The sequence below is a fragment of the Lynx canadensis genome, chromosome B4 (genome assembly GCF_007474595.2).
Source record: "Lynx canadensis isolate LIC74 chromosome B4, mLynCan4.pri.v2, whole genome shotgun sequence".
NCBI classification, from domain to species: Eukaryota; Metazoa; Chordata; class Mammalia; order Carnivora; family Felidae; genus Lynx; species Lynx canadensis.
The window spans coordinates 79,313,458-79,341,121 of record NC_044309.1 but is presented as its reverse complement, the minus strand read 5'-3'; the positions used below and the strand labels follow the sequence as shown (position 1 = coordinate 79,341,121).

Below are 27,664 nucleotides of genomic sequence, written 5' to 3'. Positions count from 1 at the left end.
GGTGGCCTAGCACTGGCCTTCACCTGCTCAAGCTCCATAAAACAACACAGAGACTCTCTCCAAACAGGAGAATAAAAATGTGTTCCCTATATACTCTCAAGTTTTAATTTCAGGTCAAAACTAAAATGAAGTCTCCTGTTTTGTTTTGTTTTTCATGTCTACAGATCAAACTCCTACTCCGACTAGATTCCTGAAGAATTGTGAGGAGGTGGGGCTCTTCAATGAATTAGCTAGCTCCTTTGAACATGAATTCAAGAAAGCTGCAGATGAGGATGAAAAAAAGGCAAGAGGCGGGCCATTTGCTGAAAAACTGGCAGTGTTCAGATGGAGGCTGTTTTCATTGTGTCCTGGGATAATTTGCTTAACCGGTTAAAGCACAAAATAATGGGCTTCCTTCTTTAGAACCAGATAGTACCCACTGATCCTAGTCAGCCTTCCACGACTTTAGGGGGCCCAGATGATGGGTCCTCACAAGTCTGTCTTTACCAGAAATTACTCTTCTTTCCTGTTCAGTGCAGCATCAGCCCAGTAGTCTATTTTTAAAAAATTATTTCTCTTTTGAATATGTTGAAGATGTTAAAAGATTATAAATTACTCAGATCCTATGAGATGACATTTTTTGGGGTCAAATCTCTTGCTCTTCTTACCTGAACTGTTTTCAGTCAGCCAATCAACAAGCATTTATTGAATTTGGACACTTCTTTGTTTCAATGTATGTAGCTCTTACCTTCAGGTAGCTTTCGAGTAATATTCAGGACATTGAACTTAAAGAAGGATGTTATGTCACGTTAGGAACCTACAAAGAAACTGAGGAAGTTGTGCTTAGAAAAGAGAAGATCTAATGTGAACCAAATTGTAGTCTTCGAATATGTGAAGAGCTTTCATGCAAAAGAGGGGTTCAACTTCTCTGTGGCCCAGAGATAGGAATAGGACCAGCAGGTGGAAGCTATCACAAAGTATGTTCAACTATATGGAGGCTGCTTAGTATAGATACTGTAGAGAGGATTAGAATGTTGGAATCCCTTCGTATTCTGAGCTCTTTCCTTTTAAGAAGAAGAGAGCAGGTAAACCAAGAGAGCTGTGCATGACTTTTTTTCACCCAGCTTAAATTGTATTTATAAGAATCATCACTGGAGGTTTTTCCAAGTTCCATAGCTTCCTATGAGCACCTTTTCCTGCTCTCTCTCTCAAACGTAAAGAAAGGAGGGAGATCCAATGGCATATATTTGTAGTTCTGCTTTCAAATGGCTAGACTAGCTGTAGTCTTCTCATCATGATTTTTCTTCCGAAACTCCAGTCTGTCATCTCTCAGTTGCTTCGACCTATGTGGTATAATTTTATTTTATGGCTTCCCTACTTCATCCACCCCTCCATCATTTTTCCTTCCCCCAAGACAAAGAAATCAAACTGTTTTTTCCAGGATATGAGGGATTTAAGATCAAACTCATTATAGGCAAATTCAAGAAAATTAACCTCCCTTTAAAAGCTTGAAGTTTTTTCCACTTCCATTTTAACTCAGTTGACACTTCTGAAAGACCATTCGTAGCTGGTCAGGCCTTTACTTGTTGGGCATCTCCATATTTCTTTTTGCCCATGTGGAGGTGGTCCTTACCGCCCCCTTGATGAGAAGAATGGACTCAGTAAAAGACTGTGTCTGGGAATGTTGAATGAGTCTAAAACTTTACTGAACCACAGCTTTTCTAGGAGATGCCTCTAAGGGATTTTAAACCTGTGGCTGTGTTTACTCGGAGGCCTCTCCTTCCCTCCACCCTCTGACTTTTCAGGGATCCCAGAATTAGTTGAATTGGGCCTGACATCTTTGCAATGTAGAAAAAAATGAGGGCAAAAATGAAAGCATCTTTGCTATTGCTCACCCCCATCAGATTGGAGAGAAAGAACCATCACCACCTTCTCTAACGTAGTAGACACCAGATTATCTTCAGTGTGCTCAACTACCAAGAAAATTTCTAGGGATTAAGGTAGCAGGGGAAGAGTCAGAAACAAGCTCCTCTTTCACCGAGAAGCCTAAGTTATGGAAAGAATAGAACAAAGGATCTACTTTGTCATGAAACTGAACTGCAGTGCCAGCCCTCCTGTCGTGGTGCAGTGTTGGGCTGTCATCTCAGATGGTTTATGGGTCCTGCAAAGCCATTTACAGCTTCACAGTTCTGTGAAGTGATTCACCATGGCCAGAAAAGTACTCTCTTTCCTTTTTGGTTTTCTCTAGTCCTGCTTCTAGGACCAAGTTCTAATTTCTTTCACTGAGCAAATGACCAGTCTTTCCTTTCTTTTATTACCCCAAAATGCTTATCTTTCTAACTTCTAGCCTCTACTACCAGATTTTGGGATGAAATCACATCACCATCACTCATGGGAAATTCCCCAGAAAAGATCTTCCCTATCATGTTTGCAGTACTTAAAAAAAAAAAAAAAAAAAAAAAAATTTAATGTTTATTTATTTTTGAGACAGACAGAGTGCAAGCAGGGGAGGGGCAGAGAGAGAGGGAGACACAGAATCCAAAGCAGGCTCCACACTCTGAGCTGTCAGCATAGAGCCCGATGTGGGGCTCGAACTCGTGAGCAGTGAGATCATGACCTGAGCTGGAGTTCGATGCTTAACCGACTGGGCCACCCAGGCGCCCCTCATGTTTGCAGTACTTTAATAGCTAATTTGTTTGCTTTTGATACTTGGATAATCTAGTCCTTGTGGTTGGCAGAAAAAGTGCTCACAGTTGTCCAGTGGCCAACAGAGCTGCTTGGAAATAGGCAAGCACTCGATTCAGGAAATCATTTTACTTTTCCTGAAAAATAATATAACTATGGTATTTGCATGGATTTAAGTGTCAGCTTTCCCCCCGCCTTTCAGGGTCTTTATAAGCATTATAAGTTTGTTTGTTTGTTTGTTTGTTTGTTTTTACCTTTCAGAAACTATAAGTATTCACCCATTGTGAAACAGGTATTATTTCCATTTTACAGTTAGAAAAACAAGTTCTGAGAAGTTAAAATGATCTGCCCAGAGTTGTACATAAAACCTAGATTCCATATTTTCTTTGACTTGCAGTTCAGTTCTTTGACCAAAAGCGAAACTTAGAAGTATATTTCCTCAGAGCACCTGGCCAGCTCAGTCCGTGGGACATGCAACTCTTGATCTCAGGGTCATGAGTCCAAGTCCCATGTTGGGTGTGGAGTCTACTTAAAAATAATAATAATAATAGGGGCACCTGGCCTCTCTCTGCCCCTCTCTCTCTGCCCCTCCCTCGCTTGCACTCAGTCTCTCTCTCTCTCAAAAATAAATAAACAATAATAAATAATAATAATAATAATAATAATAAAGTATATTTCTTCATTTTTTAACTGGAAAGATTTAGATTCAGCCTGAAGGGAATCATTGGGTTGAACTCTGCTCATTTCTCTCTTTTAACAGGCTGCTGCTGGGCCCCTTGACATGTCTTTGCCTTCCACACCAGACATCAAAATCAAAGAAGAAGAGCCAGTGGAGGTAGACTCGTCCCCAGCTGATAGCCCTGCTTCCAGTCCCTGTTCCCCGCCACTCAAGGAAAAGGTAAATTTGCTACCAAGAATTATCCCAAATGTTAGTTGGTGGGTAGATTTTATTCATTAGTTGTATAAATAATGGGTGATACAGGATTGATTATATTTACATAAATCTTCATTGTTTAGAAGATTTATATAAATGACACCTATTCTCGGACCAAGAAGTTCCACTTCTGAGTCTTTATGGAAGTGAAATTAGTGTGTATGTCCACTGTATAGCAGTATTTAAGAATGCTCAGGGGCTCCTGGGTGGCTCAGCTGGTTAAGCGGCTGACTTCAGCTCAGCTCATGATCTCACAGTTCATGAGTTCGAGCCCTGCGTCGGGCTCTGTGCTGACAGCTCAGAGCCTGGAGCCTGCTTTGGATTCTGTGTCTCCCTCTCTCTCTGTCCCTCCCCTGCTCATGCTCTGTCTCTGTCTCAAAAATAAATAAATAAACAAACATTAAAAAAGAATGTTCACAACAGTTGTACTATAATAATTAAAAAACGGAAGTGGTTCAAATGTCCATCAACAAGAGAATGAATAAATAAACAAATTGTGGTATATTTCTAAATACCACATGGCACTAAAAAAGAACAAACTCATGAACTAATGATATAAACAGCAATGTGGGTGAATCCCACAAATGTTATACTGAACAACAGCACCAAAATTCAGACACAGAAGTATACATATGACTCCATTTACATCAGGTTCAAGAAGAGGCAAAAACTATTCGATGATGATAGAACTCAAAATAATGTTCAGCTCTTGTGAGGGAAGGTTTGGATAGGGAAGGGACATGGGAGAACCATCTGGGGTGCTGGAAATGGACTCCGTCTTGATTTTACATATATAAAGTCACTTAGTTGTGTCCTTTAGATTAATACACTTTATATATGTTGTACTTCAGTTAAGAAGTAGAAAAGAAAAAAATGTGTAATTCATAAATTGGACATTAAGTGATTTAGGAAAAAAGTCTTCTTAGAAGGAAGTCTTCTAGTGGCACAAAGAGAAAATCTACTAGGATTCTGAGTATTATTTTTTTAAAGGGAACTTTTTATGAGGTAATATTTTTTATGAATTTATTGAAATAACACACATACAGAAAAGTGTGTAAATTGTAAGTATACAGTTCACTGAATTTTCACGAAGTTTACAGCCCATGTAACCAGCACCTAGATACTCTCAAAACCTCAGAACCCCCCCCCCCCCACATGCCTCTTTCCAGTCTCCACTATTCTGCTAGTGGTTGTAATTTTAATGTCCAATGTGGTTAGAGCATCTGTGTCTCATTTTACCTCCCTCCAAATTTGGTTTGATAACTTCTCCAAACTACTCCCTCCCTAAACATTACAACACTCCCTCCTCCCTCCCCTTTTCATTAGCAACCAGGTCCTAGAAGTTGTCTGGAGACGATTGAGGGCCAGTGTGGCCACTAGCAACTAAGACCCTAACCAGGTTAACAGTGGGAAGTAGTTTGTTTTATTACAGCAAGACCATTATGCAAACTCCTGTGGCCCCCCCGCCTTTTTTTTTTTTTTTTTAGTTTTATTTATTTAGTTTTAAGCAATCTCTACACCAAACGTGGAGCTCAAACTCACACCCTGAGATTAAGAGTCTCATGCTTTTCCGACTGAGCCATCCAGGCACTCCACCCTCATTCCGCCACCATAGCCCTTTTTTAAAGGGCTCTCTAGGAAATATTGGTTGCCTTATTGCCGGTCTTACACCCTGTCTGTTCTCATTAGAGATCAGAGGACTCTCAGGCATCAAATTTGGAATGAGAGTGGAGCACCTGGGGGGCTCAGTCAGTTATGCATTGGGACTTCAGCTCAGGTCATGATCTCACAGTTTGTGAGTTTGAGCCCTGGCATTGGGCTCTCTGCTGTCAGCATGCAGCCCGCTTCGGATCCTCTGTCCCCTCTCTCTCTGCCCCTCCCCTGCTTGCGCTGTTTCTCTCAAAAATACATAAACAGTAAAAAAAAAAAAAAAAAAAATTTTTTTTTGAAATGGGAATATAGAGACTGTGAGAAATTTTTACAGTCCCTGGAACTTATATGGCACTCCAGTGCTTCTGCAAAGATTCCAGGTGATTTTCCAGCTGTCCTCTCATTCGCATAGCAGTCATCTCTGAAAGGGAGATAGCCAAAAGGTCTTAACTCAGCATTCCTATTGCATGGGTGAGTGAGGTATGGGTCCATGATCATGAGTCAGGGCATGATTTACATGAGCTGCCACAGTGCTCTTTCCAGTAGACTTGTTCCACATTTTACCAGCTACCTGTTTGCCTATAAGCAGCCCTTTATAGCATTTTGTGATCTGTTGGTCTCTTCTCCCCAGGAGGTGGCCCCAAAGCCTGTTGTGATCTCTACCCCCACACCTACCATCGTGCGCCCTGGCTCCCTGCCTCTCCATTTGGGCTATGATCCACTTCACCCAACCCTTCCCTCCCCAACTTCTGTCATCACACAGGCTCCACCATCCAACAGGCAACTGGGGTAAGTAAAGAGAGCAGGGAGAAACAGTGAAGCCTGAATCTTTTTGTACTTGATGAAAAACAGGACTGTTTTTGAATACTCAAGGAAAACAAGTCAGTGAGATTGTCTCTCAGAATAAAATTTCCCACCATAAACAGAAGTCTTTACCTTGTTAGTACACAAGTAAGTATTTACTTGGAAATAATGCTTCCTTAATTTGGAGGTTTAAGACTTCTTTGATCTAGGGGCGCCTGGGTGGCGCAGTCGGTTAAGCGTCTGACTTCAGCCAGGTCACGATCTCGCGGTCCGTGAGTTCGAGCCCCGCGTCGGGCTCTGGGCTGATGGCTCGGAGCCTGGAGCCTGTTTCCGATTCTGTGTCTCCCTCTCTCTCTGCCCCTCCCCCGTTCATGCTCTGTCTCTCTCTGTCCCAAAAATAAATAAACGTTGAAAAAAAAAAAATTTAAAAAAAAAAAAAAAAAGACTTCTTTGATCTAAAAGAAGAATCTTTAAGAGTTTAGGAAGTTCATCAAAATGGTGGAGGCCACACAGGGAAGTATATTTTAATTCTTGGCCTCAATCTGCACAAGTTTGGGGGAGCATTACTGAATGACGGACTGAAACCCATTTAGTCATCTTTTTTGAGTCTGGTGTCCCCCTCAGTCCCAGTTAGGGTTCTTGGTCTTTGCTACCCCTAATTTTGTTTGTCTGTTTGTCTTCAATCCTGGCATGGTCTATATAGATTTCCTAATGAAATGACTTGAGCTCCTGTCCCTAGGTACCCAGGGGTTAAGAGGTTGCTGTCAGGATTTAGCCTCTTAAAGCTTATTCCCTGGACCTACTAGGAAAAATACAAAGTGACATCTTTTGGAGGCAGGGTAGAGCAATACATACAAAAAAAAAAAACAAGAGAAATTAAGTCATGTTTGGCTATCATATGACAGAATTCAGCTTTGCAAAATGACAGCTTTGGTCCAAGTCCTGCCTAAGGCAAGACAGAATTTATACATGCCGGTGGTGGGGATGTTTGTGTAATTGTTCTAAAATCTTTATAGGATTAGCTTCCCACCCATTTGAATTCAGTGGTGCTTGCTTAATTTGCAAAGTGTAAAGATCTTACCATTTCTCTCCATCTATGAGGTAAGTACTCCCTACTTTTTCCACCTTTCTGAGGGTGTCAGGATTTTATAACATTGCCCTATAGCTTCCCTAACTAGAGAAGACTGGGAAATCTGCTGTAATTCTAGGAGGAAGATCCCTAGGCAAAAGGGTCTGTATTGTGAGCATTTTACTTCATGTCTCTTCTAGATCTCCCACTGGCTCCCTCCCTCTCGTCATGCATCTTGCTAATGGACAGACCATGCCTGTGCTGCCAGGGCCTCCGGTACAGATGCCTTCTGTCATATCGGTGAGCTCTATAGTTGGGGCAGCCAACCCTACCCACACACTAATCCCTCCCTTCCACCTGAATGCTCATAAACACACGTGAGCCCCAGGGAAACGTGGGCTCTGGTCTGTATTAGTTGAGCATGGCAGCCTGCCCAAACTCTTCACTAACCTCTGCCAATCCAGCACTGTGGAACACTAGACAAAGCCTCATCTGGACAATTGGCTCCTGGTCTAGGAATTGGTCTTGCCAGCCCGCTGATTGGTTGATTTTACTTGGCACTTGGTGCCTCCCAAATTGCCCACCACTTTCCTCAAGATACAGCCCCAGTTTTTCCTATAGAAATTGTCATAGCACTGAAGGATTAGACTTCCTACCCTGTGGTGCTCTATGGGGGAAGGTATTTCCCAGGCTGTCCCTGTATGCCCTGTGGGCAGGTTGCACAGAACAGGCCCTGACGTGCCAATCTCAGAAGCACTTGATTTTGGGAAGCTGTTGCCCTACCACTAGTATTATGTTCCCTTCTGGTTTTTCTTCCTCCTCTTAATCCAGCTGGCCAGACCTGTGTCTATGGTGCCCAACATTCCTGGTATCCCTGGCCCACCAGTTAACAGCAGTGGTTCCATTTCTCCCTCTGGCCACCCTATGCCATCAGAAGCCAAAATGGTGAGTACATCCCAGCTTGGGGCAGTGTTGGCCCTTTCGAAAGAAGTGTTATCAGTGTAGGATTTTCAAGTGAGCCAAGCAAAGAAACCTTATGGGGCTTGCAGAGCTAAAGATACCCTGTTGTGGGGTCTGGAGAAGAAAAGACCCTGATTCATGACTCCTATCTCCTCTCTTCCACCTTTACAGCCTGGTACATACACCATGGCAGTGAAAAGAGGCAGCACAGATTGTTTGGCGTGGAATGCTTGCTGTTTCAGTTCCAGGGTGACAGATGGAGGGTGGGTGAGTGGGCAGGAGAGCTGGCCAAGAGGTGAATAGCTGCGTAACCAGCACCTGGCCGGGTTCCAGGAGAGAGCTTTCATCTGGACTCTATTACTTCAACGACCCCCACCCTCCAACTGTGCCCAGGATGATAGCCAAGGAACAGAGTAGGCATTTTAGGGATCCAGGTGCACATTCTCCCTGTCATTTTCTTTTAATTCCTCTGTTAAGGGTAAATTGGCACGGAAATTTTAGCTATTTTTAAGGTCAGTATTAAAATTTAAGCCCACTCTCTTACCCGTGATAGAATCTTACCTTTGACGAACTATTTTTTATTACCGTCCCTCACAGAGACTAAAAGCCACCCTAACCCACCAAGTGTCCTCAATCAATGGTGGATGTGGAATGGTGGTAGGTACTGCCAGCACCATGGTGACGGCCCGTCCTGAGCAAAGCCAGATCCTCATCCAACACCCTGATGCCCCGTCCCCTGCCCAGCCACAGGTCAGTGGGTATTTGGATGGGGGAGCCCGCTGCACCACCATTACTCTTTATGTCATATCTGTTTGAATTTCAAGGAGCGGAAAAATTACAGAGGAGTGAGTTTTAGTTTTCTGGGCATCTTCCTGTACTTTGGTTCTTGTTAAGTTGGTAAGTTGGACAGCAAAGTGCGTTACCTCCTCTTGGGTTATACTTCTGTCAGGCACACTGGATAACACAACACTGTCACAGAGGAGGTCTCAGTTTTTGGTTTTTGGTTTTTGTTTTTGTTTTTTTTTTTCTATAAACATGTGAATGGTGTATCTGCAGAGCCCTCTAAAATGTGACAGAACCTCACTCAAACCACTTTGTGCACCAAAGGAGGCTCCCCTAGTCTCTTTCCCATTTATTAAGGCCTACAAAAACCAAACAAACCAAAAAACCAAACAAACAAACCCCACAACAACCAAAAACAAAACAAAAAAACTTACCTGATTAGGTTTTATAGCAAAAATTGAGTAATAACAATTTATGAGTAAAATGTGATGTCAGAGGTGTCTGGCTGGCTCAGTTGGTAGAGTGTGCGACTCTTGATTCTCAAGCTTGTGAACTTGAGCCCCAAGTTGGGCATAGAGCATACTTTAAAAAATAATAAAAACATAAAATGTGATGTCACAGTACAAAGATGGCTCAGTAAACGAACAGTAAAACACCTTTTCCTTATCAATGTAATCCCTTTTTATCACAGAGAAATTGAAGTCTTTTTTTTTCTTTTTTTTTTTTTATATATGAAATTTATTGACAAATTGGTTTCCATAAGAAATTAAAGTCTTAATAAGGCTAGAACAGTCCCATTTATATGCCCAGTTCTTTTCTCAAGGAAGCCTCAGTTTTAGTAAGTTTCTTCGAAAACTGAACAGGCCTTAGTTTTCATATTGTCTGTGCTGGACAGGTGACAACAACCTGAGATCGGTTTCTAGAATTACATCTTTGCCCAGCCCCTTTCTCCGATGTCCCCACCTGCTTCGTCAGTTACCACCACATGTCCTAACATTTAACGGCCATATGCCGCCTTAAAGCTTGGCCAACAACAAAAGCCTTCACTTGAGTTTTCTTGTTGGAAGCTAAGCTTGCCCACCATCCCGTAACCCCCTCCAATGCCAGTCTTTGGAGATGATGGTAAAGCAGCAGCCACCTTGCCCGAGTTGTGCTGCTTTCCCTCTTAAGAAAATGCCTTAGGGACACCTGGATGGCTCAGTCGGTTAAGCGTCTGACTTTGGCTTAGGTCATAATCTCATGGTCCATGGGTTTGAGCCCCATGTCAGGCTCTGCGGACAGCTCAGAGCCTGGAGTCTGCTTCAGATTCTATCTCCCTCTCTCTCTCTGTGCCTCCCCCACTCGCGTTCTCTCGCTCTCAAAAATAAACATTAAAACAAATTTTATTTAAAAAAAAAATGTGATGAACTTCTTTTTAGTCACCACTGATTCCTTTCCTTCTCCTTCTTCCCTTCTTTCTCCTGGCACTCTTTCCCCTTCATTCCCTGCATGAGCTGCTGAGTTACTGTGAGAGAATAGGAGTCTGTCATTTCCTTTTCCCCATCCTCCTAGAGTGTCGGTCTTCACGTGTGCTCCACTGAGCTCAGGACAAAGAAGAAATTGAAAATCTCAAGAGAATTAGTGTAAACTTATCTTAGTACAGTGAGAAGTGATGACCCAAGGCCTGTAGCTCGTAAATTGAGTTGTAAATTTCTCCTCCACGTTTTTCTTTTGGGAGATATAATATTAGTGTGAGTAAATAAAATTATCTCTTGATTATCTATATTAATGGGGAACATGATTTAGTAAGGCCTGAAGTGGAGTATAACATTTTTGGGTGTTTTGGTTTTTTTTGTTTTTTTTTTATAAGCTCATGCTTATTCTCATGCAACTGATGTGAGTTCTGGCATTTGGGAACTACTAATATAGATATTCTCTAATAGCAACAGATCCAGGAAGAATTTATTTTTGGCATTGTTTTACATTATATAGTTTCTTTTATGCAGATGGCTGACCTTTCTACATTTTAATTTTGGCTGCTATTATAAAGTTGGTCTATCTTCTCTGAACACATATCAGCTAATAAAAGGAAGATGATCCAAAAGTACTTTAGTGACAGAGGACATCAGCGTAAAGTTTAAAGACAAGAGGCAGTCCTGTATGACCAATCTGTAAAGGGATTAAAGAACAGTTTTTTGTTTAAAAGCAAACAGAACAAACAAGGTGGGGAGGGTGATTGCTGAGGATGATTAATAACTGATTATAAGTAAGAATACACTAATCCATTTCTCTGCATGATAACCAGTATCTCGCTGGTAGTAAAATCTTTTCTCCTTTTCTGAAAGGTATCGCATTCAGTCGTTTGTATATATTGCTTGTCCAAATCAGTGATTCTCAAACATTTTTATTGTACGGTCTCCCTAAAAGTTCCCCTGACACCCAGTCCCCATTATGATTTCCCTGCCTATAAGATTCCCTATTGTTAAGAAACAAAAAATGATGCTTGTTTCATCTTGGCTGTCTCAGAAATAATTAGTTTCCACCTGAGCTGTGGTTTGTCTAGGTATGGGGCTGAGAAGACTGGAAGGAAATGGGAGGCAGAGTGCGGAACTGCCGCAGAAGAGAAGCTCAGGGGCATGGCAGTGAGACTCAACGCTGATTGCAGAGACTAGTGCATCCCTTTACCAGATCTTTACCAGAGCTTACTAACTTCCTGACATCAGGTCTACTTTGAAAAGAGTTGACGTTCCCTTCAAGTAACTCCTCTTCCTTCCTGGGCACCAGGTCTCACCAGCCCAGCCCACTCCTAGCACCGGAGGGCGTCGGCGACGCACCGTGGATGAAGATCCTGATGAGCGGCGGCAGCGTTTTCTGGAACGCAACCGGGCTGCAGCCTCCCGCTGCCGTCAAAAACGGAAGCTCTGGGTGTCCTCCCTAGAGAAGAAGGCAGAGGAACTCACTTCTCAGAACATTCAGCTGAGTGTGAGTGGGTCCTGAATGATTATTGGGATTGATGAATCTGGGAAAGTGGGATTGAATCAGAAAAAAGTGAAACAGTATCGTAAAAGATGATGATTCTTCAGATTAGGACAGATCCAGAAGATGTGCCAGGAAATGCAGAAAGAAGCTCTTAACCGTCAAAATTAAAATACCTTCCCCAGGGACTAGAAAAGACATTTAACCATCTACTCCCAGACCTGCTGCTGGAGTCTGAATCAACCATAGACCCATTTGGATAAAGAGAATTGGATTAATTGCCCCAGGGTACTCTTTTAGGTCATCAGTAGAAACTGACTGGGGTTGTGGAACACCCAAAGGGAAATGTATTTGCCCCAGATAATGCAGCTTAATAAAAGAAAGAAAAAGCCACACAAGCACAAATAGAAAAATTATAATCCAGATATTTTCTTGAATATTACTATTCCTTCTTTTGATTACTTACTAATTAAAAGATTTCAATACAAAGGTAGTGTACGAATGTATTTATATATATATATATATATATATATATATATATATATATATATATATATAACATGTATACACACATGCACGCACAAAGATACAGAACAAAACCAAAGTTCCTCTTCAGTATTATTTTTTCCTGTGGATAAGTTTGGTGTGCCCATACCAGACATTTATGTATTTCTAAGTATTTTTTCATTTATATTTTTTGTGGGGTGGTCAGGGAGGTACTGTGTGTTTGTCTTAACTTAAATGGGATAATGGTATCTCCTGGAGAACTGGCCATGTCTACAGAGGATCTACTTCATTTTTTTAAATAGCCGTATAGTAGTGTATTCTATAGTGTGGTTATATTATAAAGTATGGATATTTATAGTATGTCTAATTTTTTTTGCCAGAACAGCAATGCTGGAGTAAATATTGCATGCTCTTGAGTAGGTAGTTCTGTTAAATAGATTCCTGGAAGTAGGCTTTCTTAGTCAAAGGACATATGCATTATTAATTTTGGTTTGATTATATCTATTCTATATAGGAGTAATGTTTCTATTATAAATCCCTACTTTTCACTGTAAGCAGCTCCTGCCGTCGAATTCATGACTGTACTGGCCCTGAGCTGTCTGAAGCCTTGCTGGATCAGGAGTCTCCCAGACTCAGGGGAGAAAATCCAGGCAGCATTCTGTCCTTACTGTGGGGACAGCTGCTGGGGGCTCAAGGGTAGAGGATGAATTTTCTTGATACCTTTATCTTCCCTCCCTCTTTAGAATGAAGTCACGTTACTACGCAATGAGGTGGCTCAGTTGAAACAGCTACTGTTAGCTCATAAAGACTGCCCAGTCACTGCACTACAGAAAAAGACCCAAGGCTATTTAGGTGAGTGACTCACAACCAAAGCAAGGTTGGTCAGTCAGTAAACTGCATGTGCTGCGTATCTGAACTGTTTATAATTTTGTAAACCCATTCTGAATGTTCTGGGGGATCCAGACTAATAAGTGAACAAACAGCCTTTCTGGAACAACCAGTCCTACAAAATAACTTTTTTCTGAACCATATAGAGTTATCATAGTTGGAGATAAAGGGTAGCACTATTGATTGGGTGCCTCCTTTGTGTTAGGCACTCTACCATCTGCCCAGTTCTCTCATGAAGTGGATCTTGCCCCCATTTATACATTAGAAGACCGAACTCAGAATAGTCATGTACCTGAGGTTACACAGTTGGGGAAGTGGCAGAGGCAAGATTCACATCTAGCTCTTTCTTATGTCAAAGACACTATCTGGGCCTCAAGAGAATATAAACAGCAGATGATGCATTGGCATTTGTTAAGCATTGTGATATGGGGGTATATTTTATCTTCCTAATGATGGGCTGATGGTGGTTTGAGTTTGTAACCTATGTGCACACATAAAACAGTGCTAGAAAGAGACGGGCATAGCGTCATGCTCAGGACAAGCGCAGTCCTGAGATTAAAATTACTGTGAATACTTTGCTCATGGACAGTGAAAGCAAATAAATCTCCTTTGCAAATTTAACAAATTCATAGAAATTTTGGCTGTCAACTTTTGATATGTTGAATTATTTTTCCACTAACTGTCTTTATTATTTCAGAGATGTGTTCCCATAGAAAAAGAGTAACCACATCACTCATTTTAAGCGTCTCTATTTAAATTTTAATTTTAATATGTACTTCAGGATACACTCATTCATTAAGCAGATACTGATTGAGCCTCTTCTGTGCCAGGCACTGTTTTATATGCTGAGGATATAATAGGAAACCAAATATTAGATTAAGATCCCTACCCTTGAGGGGCTTATATTTTAGTAGGCGAGACAGACAACAAGAGAGATAAATAGGTACAATATATGGTATGTTAGGTAAGAGTAAATGCTTGGAAGAAAAAATGAAACAGGAAGAGGAATATGAAATGTTGGCAGCAGGGTTGCAATTTTAGATGAGGTGGCTTTTGAATAAAGACACTTAAGGAAGTGAGAGAGGGGTGCCTGGGTGGCTCAGTCGGTTGAGCGTCCGACTTCGGCTGAGGTCATGATCTCGCAGTTGACGAGTTTGAGCCCCGCATCGGACTCTGTGCTGACAGCTCAGAGGCTGGAACCTGCTTTAGATTCTGTCTTCCTGTCTTTCTGCCTCTCCTCCACTCACACTCTCTCTCTCTCTCTCAAAAATAAATAAACATTTAAAAAATTTATATTAAAAAAAAGGAAGTGAGGGAGCTGGCTATGCATTTGTATAAGGGCAAAAAGTACTGCCAATAGGAGGGATCGCAGTTGCAAAGACCCAAAGTAGGAGCATCAGGAAGGCCAGTGTAGCTAGATTGGAGAGAGTGGGGGGTGGAGAGTAGTTGGAGATGAAGTAGGGGAGCTAATGGGAACAGTTCTGCATAGAGCCTCCTTGGTCGTAGTGAGGACCTCAGCCTTTACTCTCTGTTGGGGACCATCCGAGGGTTTTTAGAAGAGGCGTGACATGACTGATCCGATCTGTTTGAACAGGATCACTCTGTTGGAGTGTGCAGGAGCGCACGGGCAGGAGCGGGCAGTCCATTTAGGAGGCTGTTGCAGTCCTATGAGCAAGAGATGACCGAGCCTTGGACCAGGACGGTGGTAGCGAAAGTGGGGAGAAGAGGGTGAACTCAGGGTGTGTTCTGGAGTTAGAGCGACAGAGTTTGATAATGGGCCAGATGGAGTGGTGTATTTGTGAAAAGAATCAAAAATTGCACCAAAAGTTTTGGCCTGGGCAGCTGCCAGAATGGAGCTGCCATGAATTGGAAGTAGAGGGAAGTATAGAAAGAAATGGATTAGGAGTGTATCTGGAGCTCCGATTTGGACAAGCTGAGCTTAAGAAGCTGACTAGGCTTGCGGATGGAGGTGTCAAGTGGAAGCTGGTTATGTGGTCCTGCAGTTCAGAGGAAAGGCTGAAGATATAACTTGGGGAGTCAGCAGCATGTAGTTAGCTTTTAAAGCCACAAAACCAGATGAAATGTTCCTGTTACCAAAAGAGCACAGACAGAGAGAGAAAAGTAGTTGCAGGACCGAGCCCTGGGGTACTTCCAACATTTAGAGGTCAGAGAAAGGAGAAGAAACCCACAGATGAAGCAGAATGAGCCACCAAGAAGGCGGGAGGAAAATGAGCTGAGTAGTGGGTGTGGTGTTCTGGAAACCATAGTAAGAAAATGGTTCAACAAGTTCATTGATCAACTATTTCAGATCCTCTTTGATGGGGTAAGGAAGGCAAGGACTGAGTATTCATCAGTATGAAAAATATATATACAGTAAGTTTTCTACTCAATCCTTGCAAGAACTTTTAAGAGGTAGTTGAGCCATTAAACTACTTATTTCCAAAGCTGTATTTAGTTCCTGCTGTGTGGTGTAGACACCGTGGTAGGTATTTAACAAAGGATAAATGACACACTGTCTCCGCCTCTGAGAAACTCAGAGTTATGAGGAGATAAACATGTCAACATGTGAATAAGGTAAGTGCAGCTAACCGAGTCACACGGCCCCTAGAGTGGGAGCTTCCTGAGGACAGGCCTCCTGGTTTATTCATTATATACCCCAGTGCTGGCACACAGGATGCTTGGTAAAAATGATGAATCGATGGAATAGATGAATGTGCGCTCTGAAAGCCCAAGCGATGAAATAGTTAATTTCATGAGTGCAACAAAGAGGGCTCCACAGAGGGGGTTATATTTGAATCCTGAAAGAAGACTCAGACAATGAAAAATACAACCAACTCTTACTAGTTTGCCCATATTTATTGCATACATCTCTGTTTAAGCAGCCGTAGAGGTTATGTGACGTTTAGTAAAACTCGACTGAAGAACAACATGGAGTCACCTCTGTGTGCAGCTCAGCTCTGTGTTTATCGTCACTTTAGGTGACGTGGCATAGCTCATAATACGTGTTTGAAGTCATTAATGCCTAGCTAATTGATAGTCAGGAGGGTCCAACAGGCCTCTTTGTAGTTTGTTGTATTAACTGAACCTTGGCCCAGGACTGGTCATAACGTCATCTGAGTGCAGCTTGATATTTATCAGGCTCACCTGTGGTGCAACTGGTTACTAAAGGAACATAAAAAATAATGGAACAATTAAATTCTTGTGGGAATTAATCAGGATAGCTAAAACAAGCGATCTATTTTAAAGCACCTTTAAAGACATGGATAAAGGAAGAGTGTTCCAATAGGGGTAACCTAGAAGCCAGATGGTGTAATTAACATGTTGAGGTGTCTGCTTTACTAGGATAGGTAGATTAATGTGGGCCTAGTTCTTGCTGCCCATCTCACAACTTCCCATTTCCTAGCCCCTCCATGGCTTAGAAGCCAAGATTCTGGGAAGCTTCCTCCCGAAATGATGGGCTTCCTTTTCTTTTGGGCTCCTTTAGAACTGTGGCACAAGGTAGTCCTGCTTGTTTGTCCATGTTGTTTTCTAACCACTTGCTCTCTGCTCTTTGCCTTCCTCCCTGGCAGAAAGCCCCAAGGAAAGCTCAGAGCCCACGGGTTCTCCAGCCCCTGTGATTCAACACAGCTCAGCAACAGCCCCCAGCAATGGCCTCAGTGTTCGCTCTGCAGCTGAAGCTGTGGCCACCTCGGTTCTCACTCAGATGGCCAGCCAAAGGACAGAACTGAGCATGCCGATACAGTCGCATGTGATCATGACCCCACAGTCCCAGTCTGCGGGCAGATGATGCCTCCCCTGGTGGAGAGGTCCCTAGCCAGAGCTCGCCCACCCGAGAGCCAAGAGAGATGTCATCTTATCCCCTCCATCTGCCTTGGACGTGGCGGTATGAGGGAAAGATTGTGTGTTGTGAGTAACGGACAGATGTGGGGCTTTTTTCTTCAGCCACATGGTCGTGTACATTGACACCTGTACTAGGAGCCTCCCAGCCCCAGAGCCACATAGATCATCCCCTAAGGGGGCAGTTTCTGATGTTCCTACAGCCAAAGGCCTTTCCAGATGGTCCGAACAATCACCCCAGCCTGTGCATGTGTACCTGTCTCTTAACACTAACCCTTGGCACTTCTAGGTTTTGGGTTTCTCAGTTGCCTCTCTTCCCATGAAGCCATGGCTTCCTGTTCCTTAGCAGCATGCCACCTCCTGCTAGGTAGAGGGAGGCTAGTGTTGATGGCAGGTCACCCGCTGGCCCGCCTCAGCTACCCCATAGGCTCAGGACTTTGTCTCCCGTTAGCTGCTTATTTTATCCCCTTTTCCCCTTCCTGAAGTCTAGTTAAAACATTCACTTATGGCGAATGTAAAGTTACCTTTGATACATGAATTAGCAGTATTTTCCAGCTCTTCCATAAACTTTAGTCCTTCTCCCTACCTGCCACCAAAAAAAAACAAAAACAAAAACAAAAAAACACTCAAAAACAAAAACAAAGCAAAAAGAAACAAACCCCAAGAATTCTAATCCTTTTTCAACTATTTCTAGAGCTATTTGGGTACCTCATTTTTTTGTGTCTTGAGTTTTCCCGGTCTCCAGGTGGGGCCTTTTCCACCTCCCACTAAGCCTTGGCAAGATCATCTTGTGTGGCCTTATTAGCTCTTGCTTGTTAGTGAAAAGGGAAAGTGCCCCGAGTGTGACTAGCTGATTCCCTGCCTCCCCAGTCCACCCTCCTGCAGTTATCATTAGGGCAGGCAGGAACAGTATAGTTTAAAGCTCATTCTATCAGGTTATTAAATTGAGTCTTTATGTTTTACAAGAGTTTACTGGCCAAAGCACACATATTCCATTTGGTCGTCTGTCCGCTCCTGTATCTCCCTCTTTGTCCCCGTCTGTGTCCTGCCTCTGTCTCGCTTCTTCCGATGCAGCCTCCTGGAACTAGATGCCCCCTAGATGCAATGCATCCCCAAAGGCCCAGCCCCAGGACTCTGAGACATCAGAGCCAGGGTCCTGAGTGGGTTTTCTCGAGGGTCAGGTAACATGGGGAGAAGCAAGAGAGAGAAGGTGCAGTACTGATCTCAGCAGAACAGCCCTGCTTGGGGAAGGTCTGGCCTGCCCGGGGAAATTGGTGACTATTGCTCTCAGCCATTCTTACTTTGAGGCGTTAGGTTGCAGGGGGAGAAATTCATCCCTCTTGTCCCTCTTTCTTCCCCATTAAGACTTCTGATCTTCCTTTGGCTCTGAACTATGCAATTTCTACCGGGCCACAGGAAGTGATCCAAAGCCAGAGGCCTGTGGATAGATAGGTCAGCTTTAATAGCCTGTCAGTATGAATCCCTTCCAATTGTCCCAGAGCCACCTTCTGCCATCTGCCCAAGCCAAGAATGCCCTTTTCTCCCTCTCTCCTACCTCCATCTTAAACATACGTGCAAAATAACTGCCAGCTTCCTTCCTTAATTTGTTTCCCAGAATTGGCTGTCATGGGGGAATGAGGAAATCTAAGCTACGAGATTCCCGTCTTCCCAGAGTGCTGTACTGGTGAGCCAGTCAGGTGACTTGTTCTGCTGCGTTTGTTTTTCCTTTCCCCTCCTGCTTTTCAGAACCAGTGCTGAACACGACACACCTGGTAAAGAGAAGGAAGAGAAAACACAGTTTTCTCATCCTCTACCACCCGGGACCCAACAGGAACAGCCCCCGAGGTGACTCAGACTAGCAAATGGCCTGGCAGATGGTCGGGATACAAGTCCCCACCTCCAGGGACTGCACTTGCCTTCCACAGTTCACAGCCGTAACTTGTACTCAGGACTTTTCCTTTTGATGGCTGCTCCCTGGGACTTTCTTCTGCTTTAGTTGTGTTTCATTTTTTATCATCTTGATTTCCCACCAGCAGCCTTGCCCTAAAGCTTGACTGAGTTTATGGCTCCTAAGGAGCCTTCACAAGACCCTGGACTATTTTTCTTCCCCCTTCATTCTAGTGTTTTTCAAGTTAAGAATCCGTTTGTCACTGCATATGTGCCCTGCCTCACTGTTTGGCTGTGGAGGAAGTTTGAGTCGTACCCGTCTGTCCCCATGTAGGACAGCTAGTTTATTTAGAGGGTCTCTTAGTCCCCATGTCTCCTTCCCTCGAGCCCTTACCTCATTGTCATCGGTGGGAAGTTCTTATTGGGGCCTAAATGAGGGGATTGCCAGAACCTTACTGGTGAAGCAGTAGGAAGGGACAGGACAGAACCCTCCAGATAGCTCTTTAGCTGGTCCTTGGCCTCACTGAGAAAGCAGGGCAGTTGGTTATCCTGAGACTCTCTCATAGTTAAGGGGAATGTCACTGATATTTGTTATTGCTGCCAGCCGTGTGGCCACTCTCCCTTGGCCTTTGCTTTCCAGACTCATCTGGACCAGAACCAAGCGTCATGGAGGGCGTCACTTCTCCCTTCTTAATGACCGTGGCCTTTCTAGGGGCCCAAGGGAGGATACTTTGTGAGAGGAGCTGAGAGTGTGGATGCCTTGGGACTCTAAGCAAACACAAGATTCAGGCCTCCCACCTCATTCCGGAGACACAGCTGATAGATAACCAAGGCCATAGAGAAAGGTACCAGACCAGGTCTTCAGGTCTGCAGACTTTTGCCCTATTCCTTTAAAAGAAGGCTTGCTCAGAGTTGCAAAGCCTGAGAAAACTTCCCTCACTGCTAGAGAGGGAAAAAGTAGGCCCTCCTTTACTTGCTCTTCCCCTGTTGGTTGTACACCCCAAATCTGGCTTCCTTCAGCCTCCACTCCTCTCCATGGTCCTAAGCACTAGACCCTCTACTCTTGGTAGTGGTAAATAGGAGACGACCTAACCTCACTCACCTTGCTGCCTTCCCTACGCCTGTTCTGCCATTCTTAACTCTTTTCCTGATTCGCTGCCCTCCAGCACTACCCATCCTGGTTGACGGGGTACTTAACCATAACCATGCCCTGTCTACAGCCTGAACCACCAAGCAGACACCAAAATACTCCTCCTCTGGTTTCTAAGGCTCCCCTGCTCCACACTGAGAGGCTCCTTTAAAGGTGCTAGCCCTGCGACAGCCCCCTTCCCCTGAGAGTCCCCCCTTTCTTTCATGACTTCCTTGCCATCCCCAAATCATTATTTTTCATTAATATTGTACATTGTATACACAGGAAGGAAATGTATTCTTTTTTTTTTTTTAATTTCATAACCAGTCCGTTTAGAATCCAGTCCTCCTAGTTATATCACATATGCCTTTGTTGATAATGCTCTTTCCGCTTTCTTTAGACTTTTGTTTGACAGGGGTGGAGGGGGGAATGGGACAGGTGAGGACCCCAAGGCAGATTAGAGGATTCCCCCATCCTGCTTCAGCCCCCCACAACTTTAATCATCCCCCTCACTGTATAAACCTGATTTCTCTCTGTGTTCGCATACATGCATGTACACACAGACATAAATCCCCACCCACTCACCTCAGAGTGGTGACCCAGCAGGAATGAGCGTTAAGTGGCTACTGGCCACTATTCCCATCCCATTACCAGTTCATCTGTCTCTCCTTGGGGTAAAGTCCTACCCCCAGAATGAGAAAAGGCTGGGGAGAATAAGGCAGGCTAAGGCAGCTGTGTCCTTTGTAGATGCAGGTTTGTATTGTAGCTGCTAGGGTTTATTTTATTTTTTTAATGGGGGGCTGGTAGCACAGAGCTATCATCAACATTAGCTACTTGTGGGTGATGTTTTAGCTGTAAGAAATGGCTATGAGCACTAGTTTCATTGACCTTCCCTTAGGGCGGTGGTTCTCAGGATGTGGTCCAGGCTCAGTAGCAGCAGCAGCACCAGTATCTGGGAGCTTGTTAGAAATGCACATTTGGGCCCCACCACAGACCTATTGAATGGGAAACTGAACTGGGCTGGGCTCTAACAAGCACTCCACGTGATTCTAACGCACACTAAAGTGTGAGAACCGTTGCCTTAGGGGCAAGCTGGAAAATCCTTGTAGGGTGTCAGGGATATTTTAAGTACCATCCTCTGCCTTAGCACTAACACATTTTTCCACTTCCTCCAGTACCTCCCTCCACCCCCATTAAAACAACAACCACGTCATTCATCTCAAAATCTAGGTTTGAGTTCCTTCTACTTCTTCCTAAAACCTGTCCTGCCTTGGTCTGGACAGGAATTGTCGCATATTCCCTTGCAAACTGGTCACTCCACAGTCTTTGTTACGGGAAGGATGGGCTGGAGCTCTAGCTGTCCTGTAACACACACACACACACACCCCTTTCCAGCAGGGAGATGAGCCTCCAGCCCCAACAGTGGAGGCTGCAGCCTCCTGACATAGTGTCTGTTGAAAGAAAGTGGTGTGTATCTATGGTTATATCTCTGTTCATCTGTGTACCTTTGACATGTAGCAGCCCCTCTCCGTCCCGTCAAGGAGCTCGACTCTGGGTCTGGGTCTCCCCAGTCCCCAGTGGCGGACTTTGACAGGTGGGAGGATGCAGTGCTACGGGCTGTTCTGTTACAAAACCGTCTTCTCCCTTTCCCTGCCACCCGACTCAGCATGATCCCTGTGAGCAGGCTCTCACGATCTCCCAGGACGGGGCTGAGACAGAGGCTTCACTCTGTTCTCCCTAACCGTGCCTTCTTCCATCCCCTGCCCCTTACCACCCCGCAGTTCTCCCCCCAGCCATGCCTTCTCCTGCTCCCCCTTGCCCTGACATATATTGTGCCTTATTTATGCTGCAAATATAACATTAAACTATCAAAGAGAACCACTGTTATGTCTAATGCTTCGGTACTCTGATCTACAAGTCTCATTGGCCACTATTCTCTGGGAACTCCTTGGGCTTTCATGTCTGCTTTTCCTCACTCTCCCGTTTTTTAGGACAGAAGGAGCAGGGATTCTTATCCCTCCTTTTGATTCAGGGAAGACACAGCCTAGAGAAGGTAGGTGGTTTATATCAATTACATAAAGACAAAAGAAGGCGTAGAGACAGGGGCTCACATCTGTGCACTGCCACGGGCACAAGGGCCTCCACATTATGGGAGCCTTCGCTGTAGAACTTGTGTGCTTTATGTGGATGGGGAATGGTCGGGTGTCTGAAGGCAAGTGGCCTCTTATCTTTCAGTGTTTTTCCCCACCTTCCTCCCAACAATAAAAAACAAAAGCCCTACTCTCAGAAAGTTTCCAGCATGACTAGGGGAGTGCACACACAAACACACACACAGGAGTTAAAGATGTGGGGAAGAGGTCGATCTGGAAGTGAGGGGTGGAGCTTATTTAAAAGCAGGTAAGAGTTCACAAGAAAAACAGATAATGGCCAGGAACTGGCAAGGGGCAGGGCAGTCACTAGTAATTGCTCATGTTTATGTATCCTTAGATAATTAGCACAAATGAGGAAGAGGGAGCCAGGCTACAGAACTTGACCAGGAGATAGCAGGTGCCTCTGAGGGCTTCCAGGTAGAAGAGAAGTGACTTAGAAGCTGTTTGTGGTTGGTGTTTGGTGTAACTGATGCAAGTAGGAAGCCTGAGTCTCTGCAGGAGAGTGGGAAAGGCAGTGGTGGTCTTCACTGTGTTGTGCTCGGGAGCGCATGGGTTTCCAGAGAAGGTGAGAAAATAAGTTGCTGAAATCCAAATACCAAAGCTGCCAAGATCGTGAGGCTTTGGAAGACCTGGGACTGAAGGGAGGGCACTTTCCCAAGTTGGGAGAATTAACCCATCCCAGCTGCAGGCGTATCTTGTTCTGTTGCACTTTGCAGAGGGTGGGGATTTTTTGTTTTGTTTTTTACAAATTGAAGGTACAGGATCCCAGTGGAGGAAGTATGTGCAGATGTGGGGGAGATAGTAGCAGAGAACTAGACTTAGAAATGGAGCCTGAAGATGGGACTGCTTTGGTGTAACCCCTTGATCCAAGCTGAACAGAGGAGCTGCTGCTTACAGAGGAGCACAGAAAGTGGTTTCTTGAGACAGATTCTCCTGGTGAAGGCGCTGTCAAGACTAGGAATGACAAAGCATTTAGAATATTACAGGGCGGATCTCTGTAGCACGGCCGGTTAGCTCGTCCGGCTGTTAACCCAAAGGTTGACGGTTTGAGCCTACCCAAGGATGTGATATTTGTGGTAGGATGTTACAGGGGTGTCTGGCTGGAGTACCGGTTGGTGAAGCAGGTGACTCTTGATCTCGGGATTATGAGTTCGAGCCCCATGTTGGGTGTAAAGATTACTTAAAATTAAAATATTCAAAAAAAAAAAAGATTATGAGAATATTACGGAAACATAGTTGATAAAGCAGTGGTTGAATTTGAGAGGTTTGACTCTAATTTTTAAAATTCTGTGGGTAAAGTGCTATCAAAGAGCATCACACACTACTGAGAAATCATTCATGGAAGGAAGAGCTAATCGATGCGGCAAACTTCATTGTCTTATTTTAAGAAATTGCCATGCCACAGCCACCCCCACCCTTTAGCAGTCACCAACCTGATCAGTCAGCAGTGATCACCATCAAGGCCAGGTCCTCTACCAGCAAAAAGATTACAGCTTGCAGGGGGCCTAGCTGGCTCAGTAGGTGCAGCATTGGCTCTTGATCTCAGGGTCCCTGAGTCTCAGGACTCAGGGTCCTGAGTTCAAGCCCCACGTTGGGTGTAGAGCTTACTTAAGGAAAAAAAAAAATTACCATTCGCTAAAAAGCTCAGATGATTGTTAGCATTTTTTAGCAATATCTTAACTTTGTTTTAAGTTTTACTCATTTATTTTAAGAGAGAATCCCAAGTAGGCTCCACGCTGTCAGCACAGAGCCGGAGACAGAGCTAGATCTCATGAACTCTGAGATCATGACCTGAGCCGAAATCAAGAGTCAGATGCTTGACCAACTGAGCCACACTGGTGCCCCAGGAATATTTTAAATTTAAGGTATGGACATGATTTTTTTAGACATTTGCACACTTAATAGACAATAGCATAGTGTAAACATAACTTTTACGGGCACTGGGAAACAAAAATTCATTTGATTTGCCTCATTGCGATACTTTATTGCAGTGGTCTGGATCTGAACCAGCAATATGTCTGTTCGTACCAAAGAAGATAGCTATCTCCATCCTGGACATAGGAAGTTAGCTAGACCTGACCTTTTCTGAATTGAGCCTCAGCTCAGATCCACTTGTAATTGATGATCAGAGACACCAGGAGAATCAGGGTAGCAAACACTTATTGGCTGCTCTGTGCTGGGTGTAACACTAGATGCGTTGCATTCATTAAGTCATTTTCTGTTCACAACAACCCCTTGGTAATGCCTCATTTAAGATGAACTGAGGTTTAGGTTGACATTTGCTCAAGGCCCACGGTGACGTGCACGTGCTGGCATTACAATGGCTCTGTCTGACCCCAGAACCACTCTGCAGTGGTTCACACACCCTCACAACGCTGCCCCTCTGGACTTCTGTCAGATAAGAACAGACAGAGGCCTTGATGTGGTATAGGATCCATTTCCCACAGAAAAACCACCTGCTCGTGGACTGGATACTCCTCCCTTCTAAGAAGCGGTGACATTCCAAGATGTGATGATGATGAGTGTCAGGTTCTGTGCTTGGGACCAACTGTGAGACCAAGCTTACAGAGGGAGGCCGCATTAATAGAAACCTAGTATCTCGAACATGCAGATCAAAACCTGCTCTATTCTACCTATCCAAAGTTATAGATTGGTTGCTAGATGGCTTGCTAAAAGAGGGAGGTCCCCTTAACAAAAAATAGAGTGGAAGAATCAAATACGTGAAAGGCTCGCACACATGAAAGATGTGCAACAGTATGTGACTTAGTGGGGCACACTGAGACCCCTGGTGGAGGCCACAGGAGACGGAAGCCAGCATGGCACATGGATAAGTCTGCCCCACCAATGTCTCAGGAGATGGAAAATTCACTGGGACTCTGTGCAAGGATCACCACTGCTAACGTTTCGAGGACACTTGCTCTGTGCCAGATCCTGTGCCAAATGGATTACCAAAAGTATCTCAAATAATGCTCACCCTGGAAAGTAGTTTCTTTTATTTCTTAAAAATTTTTAATTTTTTTTTCAATATTTATTTTGAGAGAGAGAAAGAGAGAGAAAGCACCAGCTGGGGAGGGGCAGAGAGAGAGGGAGACACAGAATCCAAAACAGGCTCCAGGCTCTGAGCTGTCAGCACAGAGCCTGATGTGGGGCTTGAACTCACAAACTGAGATCATGACCTGAGCCAAAGTCAGATGTTCAACCGACTGAGCAACCCAGGTGCCCCATTTTTTTTAATGTTTATTTATTTTTGAGAGAAAGAGTGTGAGTGGGGGAGGGGCAGAGAGAGAGAGGGAGACACAGACTCCGAAGCAGGCCCCAGGCTCCGAGCTGTCAGCACAAAGCCCGACGTGGGACTTGAACTCATGGACCACGAGATCATAACCTGAGCCAAAGTCAGACGCTTAACCAACTCAACCACCCAGGCACCCTTCGAAAGTAGTTCCTTTCAACGTTGCCATGTTTTTCGGTGAGGAGACTGTGGGTTTTGAGAGATGGCTTGCCCAAGACTGATCCACAGACTTTTTACTTTATGGCACCTCTCCAGCACAGGCTAGAGAGCCACACGGGGCGGGGACAGGGGAAGTTGAGGAAGGGATTCTAGGATCAGAAGGGAAACTCTATCAGATGACTTTGAAGGACTCCCTTCCTGAGACCGACTGATTTTTTCCTAAGGCAGAATTCCTGTCACCTGCTCCAACAGGTCAGAGCCAGGCAGAGGCTGGGGTGACTAGTAGGAGGTGAACAGAGCCATATTCCAACCCCAGTTTCCTGCCCCTGCCTTTCTGTGACTCCTTAGAATCAGGCTTAGGAACCTCCGTCTCCCCCCCCCCCCCCCCAACCACCACCCTTCAAAGAGCAGAAAAAGGAAATGAGCAGACTTGACAGTGTGGAGCTGTGGCCACAGGGTGGCAGCAGTGCCTCACTGCAGAGGATGGCTCCAGAAGCCCAGGTGAGGTGGGTCCTAAGCAGCGCTCTCTAGTGTGAAGACAGGATCAGTCTGCAGAGATTTGAAGCAATCCCCACTGTGTGGGCTCTGAAACCTTGTAGTCTCCTTCTGTATCCCACTTTTCTGTCCACAAGCAAATCTCAGAATAGTGATCCCATTTTCAACCCTCCCAAGAGCCATGTAGGCAAGGGTGTGAATGGTCTGGATGACCCCAGCTGCAGCCACAGTCACGGCAAGGATCAGGCTCCGTCATTCTGGCTAATTCTAACCCTGGCTCTTAGTTCCTCCCTCTGTCCCGGGACATAATGCCTAGCCCTTCTTTAGAAGACTTCCTCTATGCTTTTATTCTCTAAGGAAGGAAAGAGGAGGTGATCAATTGGCGCTCTCCAGCCTATTGAGAAATCGGGGGTTCTTGAAGGCCCCCCAGGGCCTGGCTCTGACAACACATCTGCAATTAATGATGCTTCTTGAGCTCTGGAGACAGGATTTATGCATCTAATAAAGTCTCTAACTCCAGGCTTAGGGGTTGGGGGCCGGAGGCTGGGAGCAGGAAGTCCCAGGGGTGCCATGGGAGGGGGTCCCAGGCGGCTCCTAATGGAGCCGTGCGTTTCCATTGCCTGCTCTAGATCCCCCCTCAGGCTGCTGTGGGGTGGGGGCCGGAGCACAGCAGGTATAAGAGGCGGGTATAGCTGCAGGAGGGCAGATGGCAGGATGGATTCCAGGCGGGCAGCGGTGCTGCTGCTGGTGCTGCTGCTAACAGACTGGGGCTGTGCTGAAGGACCAGGGGGCCAAGACGAAGGACGGCAGATCTTCGTGGTAAGTTACCACCCCCTCTCCATGTCACCATTTTTCTGTCTCAGCGGGAGGCTTGAGCTCCAAGTTCAGATACTCTGGCTGCCAGTGTCTTCACTGGGTCCTCATATCTGAGGAAATGCCTCCTCAGCTTCCCTTTGCCTGGTGACCTAAACGTCCAAGGCCTTTGCCCATCTTCCTTCCCCGATGGCCCTGTACCACAGGAGGAAGACAGCAGGCCCCGCCCGCTGCAGGAGGCCCAGACCCCTGGGTCATTCCTGCACTCCCTGCTCCAGGCCATGCAGAGACCCGGCCGAAGCTCAGCCTTTCGGTTTCAGCCCCAGAGGTGAGTCTGAGAGGGACACTGGGCAAGGCAGGGGCCAGAGGGACAGGAAAGGGGCAGGGGGCGATCTGGGAGGGGCTGAAAGGACCTACAGCTGAGGATGGATCTCTTCTAAGGTTTGGCAGAAACACCCGGGGCTCCTGGAGCAGCGAGCAGTTGGGTCCCCGAGCCGGGGAGGAGCTCAGCGCCCCGTTCTGGAGCCTGGCTGCCCCTCAGCGCTTTGGGAAGAAGTGACACATCATCCCTTGATATGTTTGCGTGCAAGGCTCACAACTGAAAGTGCCGCATCTCCCTTACCCCCCTCCCACTCCCCCCTCACCCCCCAAATAAAGCTGTCCAGCTTCTGAATCCATGTGTTTGCCTGTA

At 45.0% G+C, this 27,664-nt stretch overlaps 2 protein-coding genes across 6 annotated transcripts in view; both read left to right on the top strand.

Annotated features, from left to right (window-relative positions):
* The window catches only part of ATF7 (activating transcription factor 7), an 86,856-nt gene extending 64,205 nt beyond the window's left edge, over positions 1–22,651 (top strand). For 2 of the 5 annotated variants that reach the window (XM_030322757.2, XM_032593982.1), the window contains exons 4-12: positions 165–283; positions 3,425–3,562; positions 5,880–6,037; positions 7,322–7,421; positions 7,953–8,066; positions 8,679–8,831; positions 11,628–11,825; positions 13,070–13,178; positions 16,784–21,949. In XM_030322757.2, the coding sequence (XP_030178617.1) occupies positions 165–283; positions 3,425–3,562; positions 5,880–6,037; positions 7,322–7,421; positions 7,953–8,066; positions 8,679–8,831; positions 11,628–11,825; positions 13,070–13,178; positions 16,784–17,001 (1,307 nt within the window). In that variant the 3' untranslated portion in view covers positions 17,002–21,949. Of the gene's footprint in view, positions 1–164; positions 284–3,424; positions 3,563–5,879; positions 6,038–7,321; positions 7,422–7,952; positions 8,067–8,678; positions 8,832–11,627; positions 11,826–13,069; positions 13,179–16,783; positions 21,950–22,058 lie in introns of those variants that run through there. The other 3 variants (XR_003970378.1, XM_030322758.1, XM_030322759.1) reach the window with 3 other exon arrangements.
* Positions 22,652–25,588: 2,937 nt separating this feature from the next.
* Positions 25,589–27,624, top strand: NPFF (neuropeptide FF-amide peptide precursor). Its single transcript, XM_030322760.1, has 3 exons — positions 25,589–26,979; positions 27,180–27,301; positions 27,415–27,624. Exons 1-3 carry the CDS (start codon positions 26,653–26,655, stop codon positions 27,530–27,532), a joined length of 567 nt encoding a protein of 188 aa, XP_030178620.1. The 5' UTR covers positions 25,589–26,652; the 3' UTR covers positions 27,533–27,624.
* The last annotated feature ends 40 nt before the right edge of the window (positions 27,625–27,664 follow it).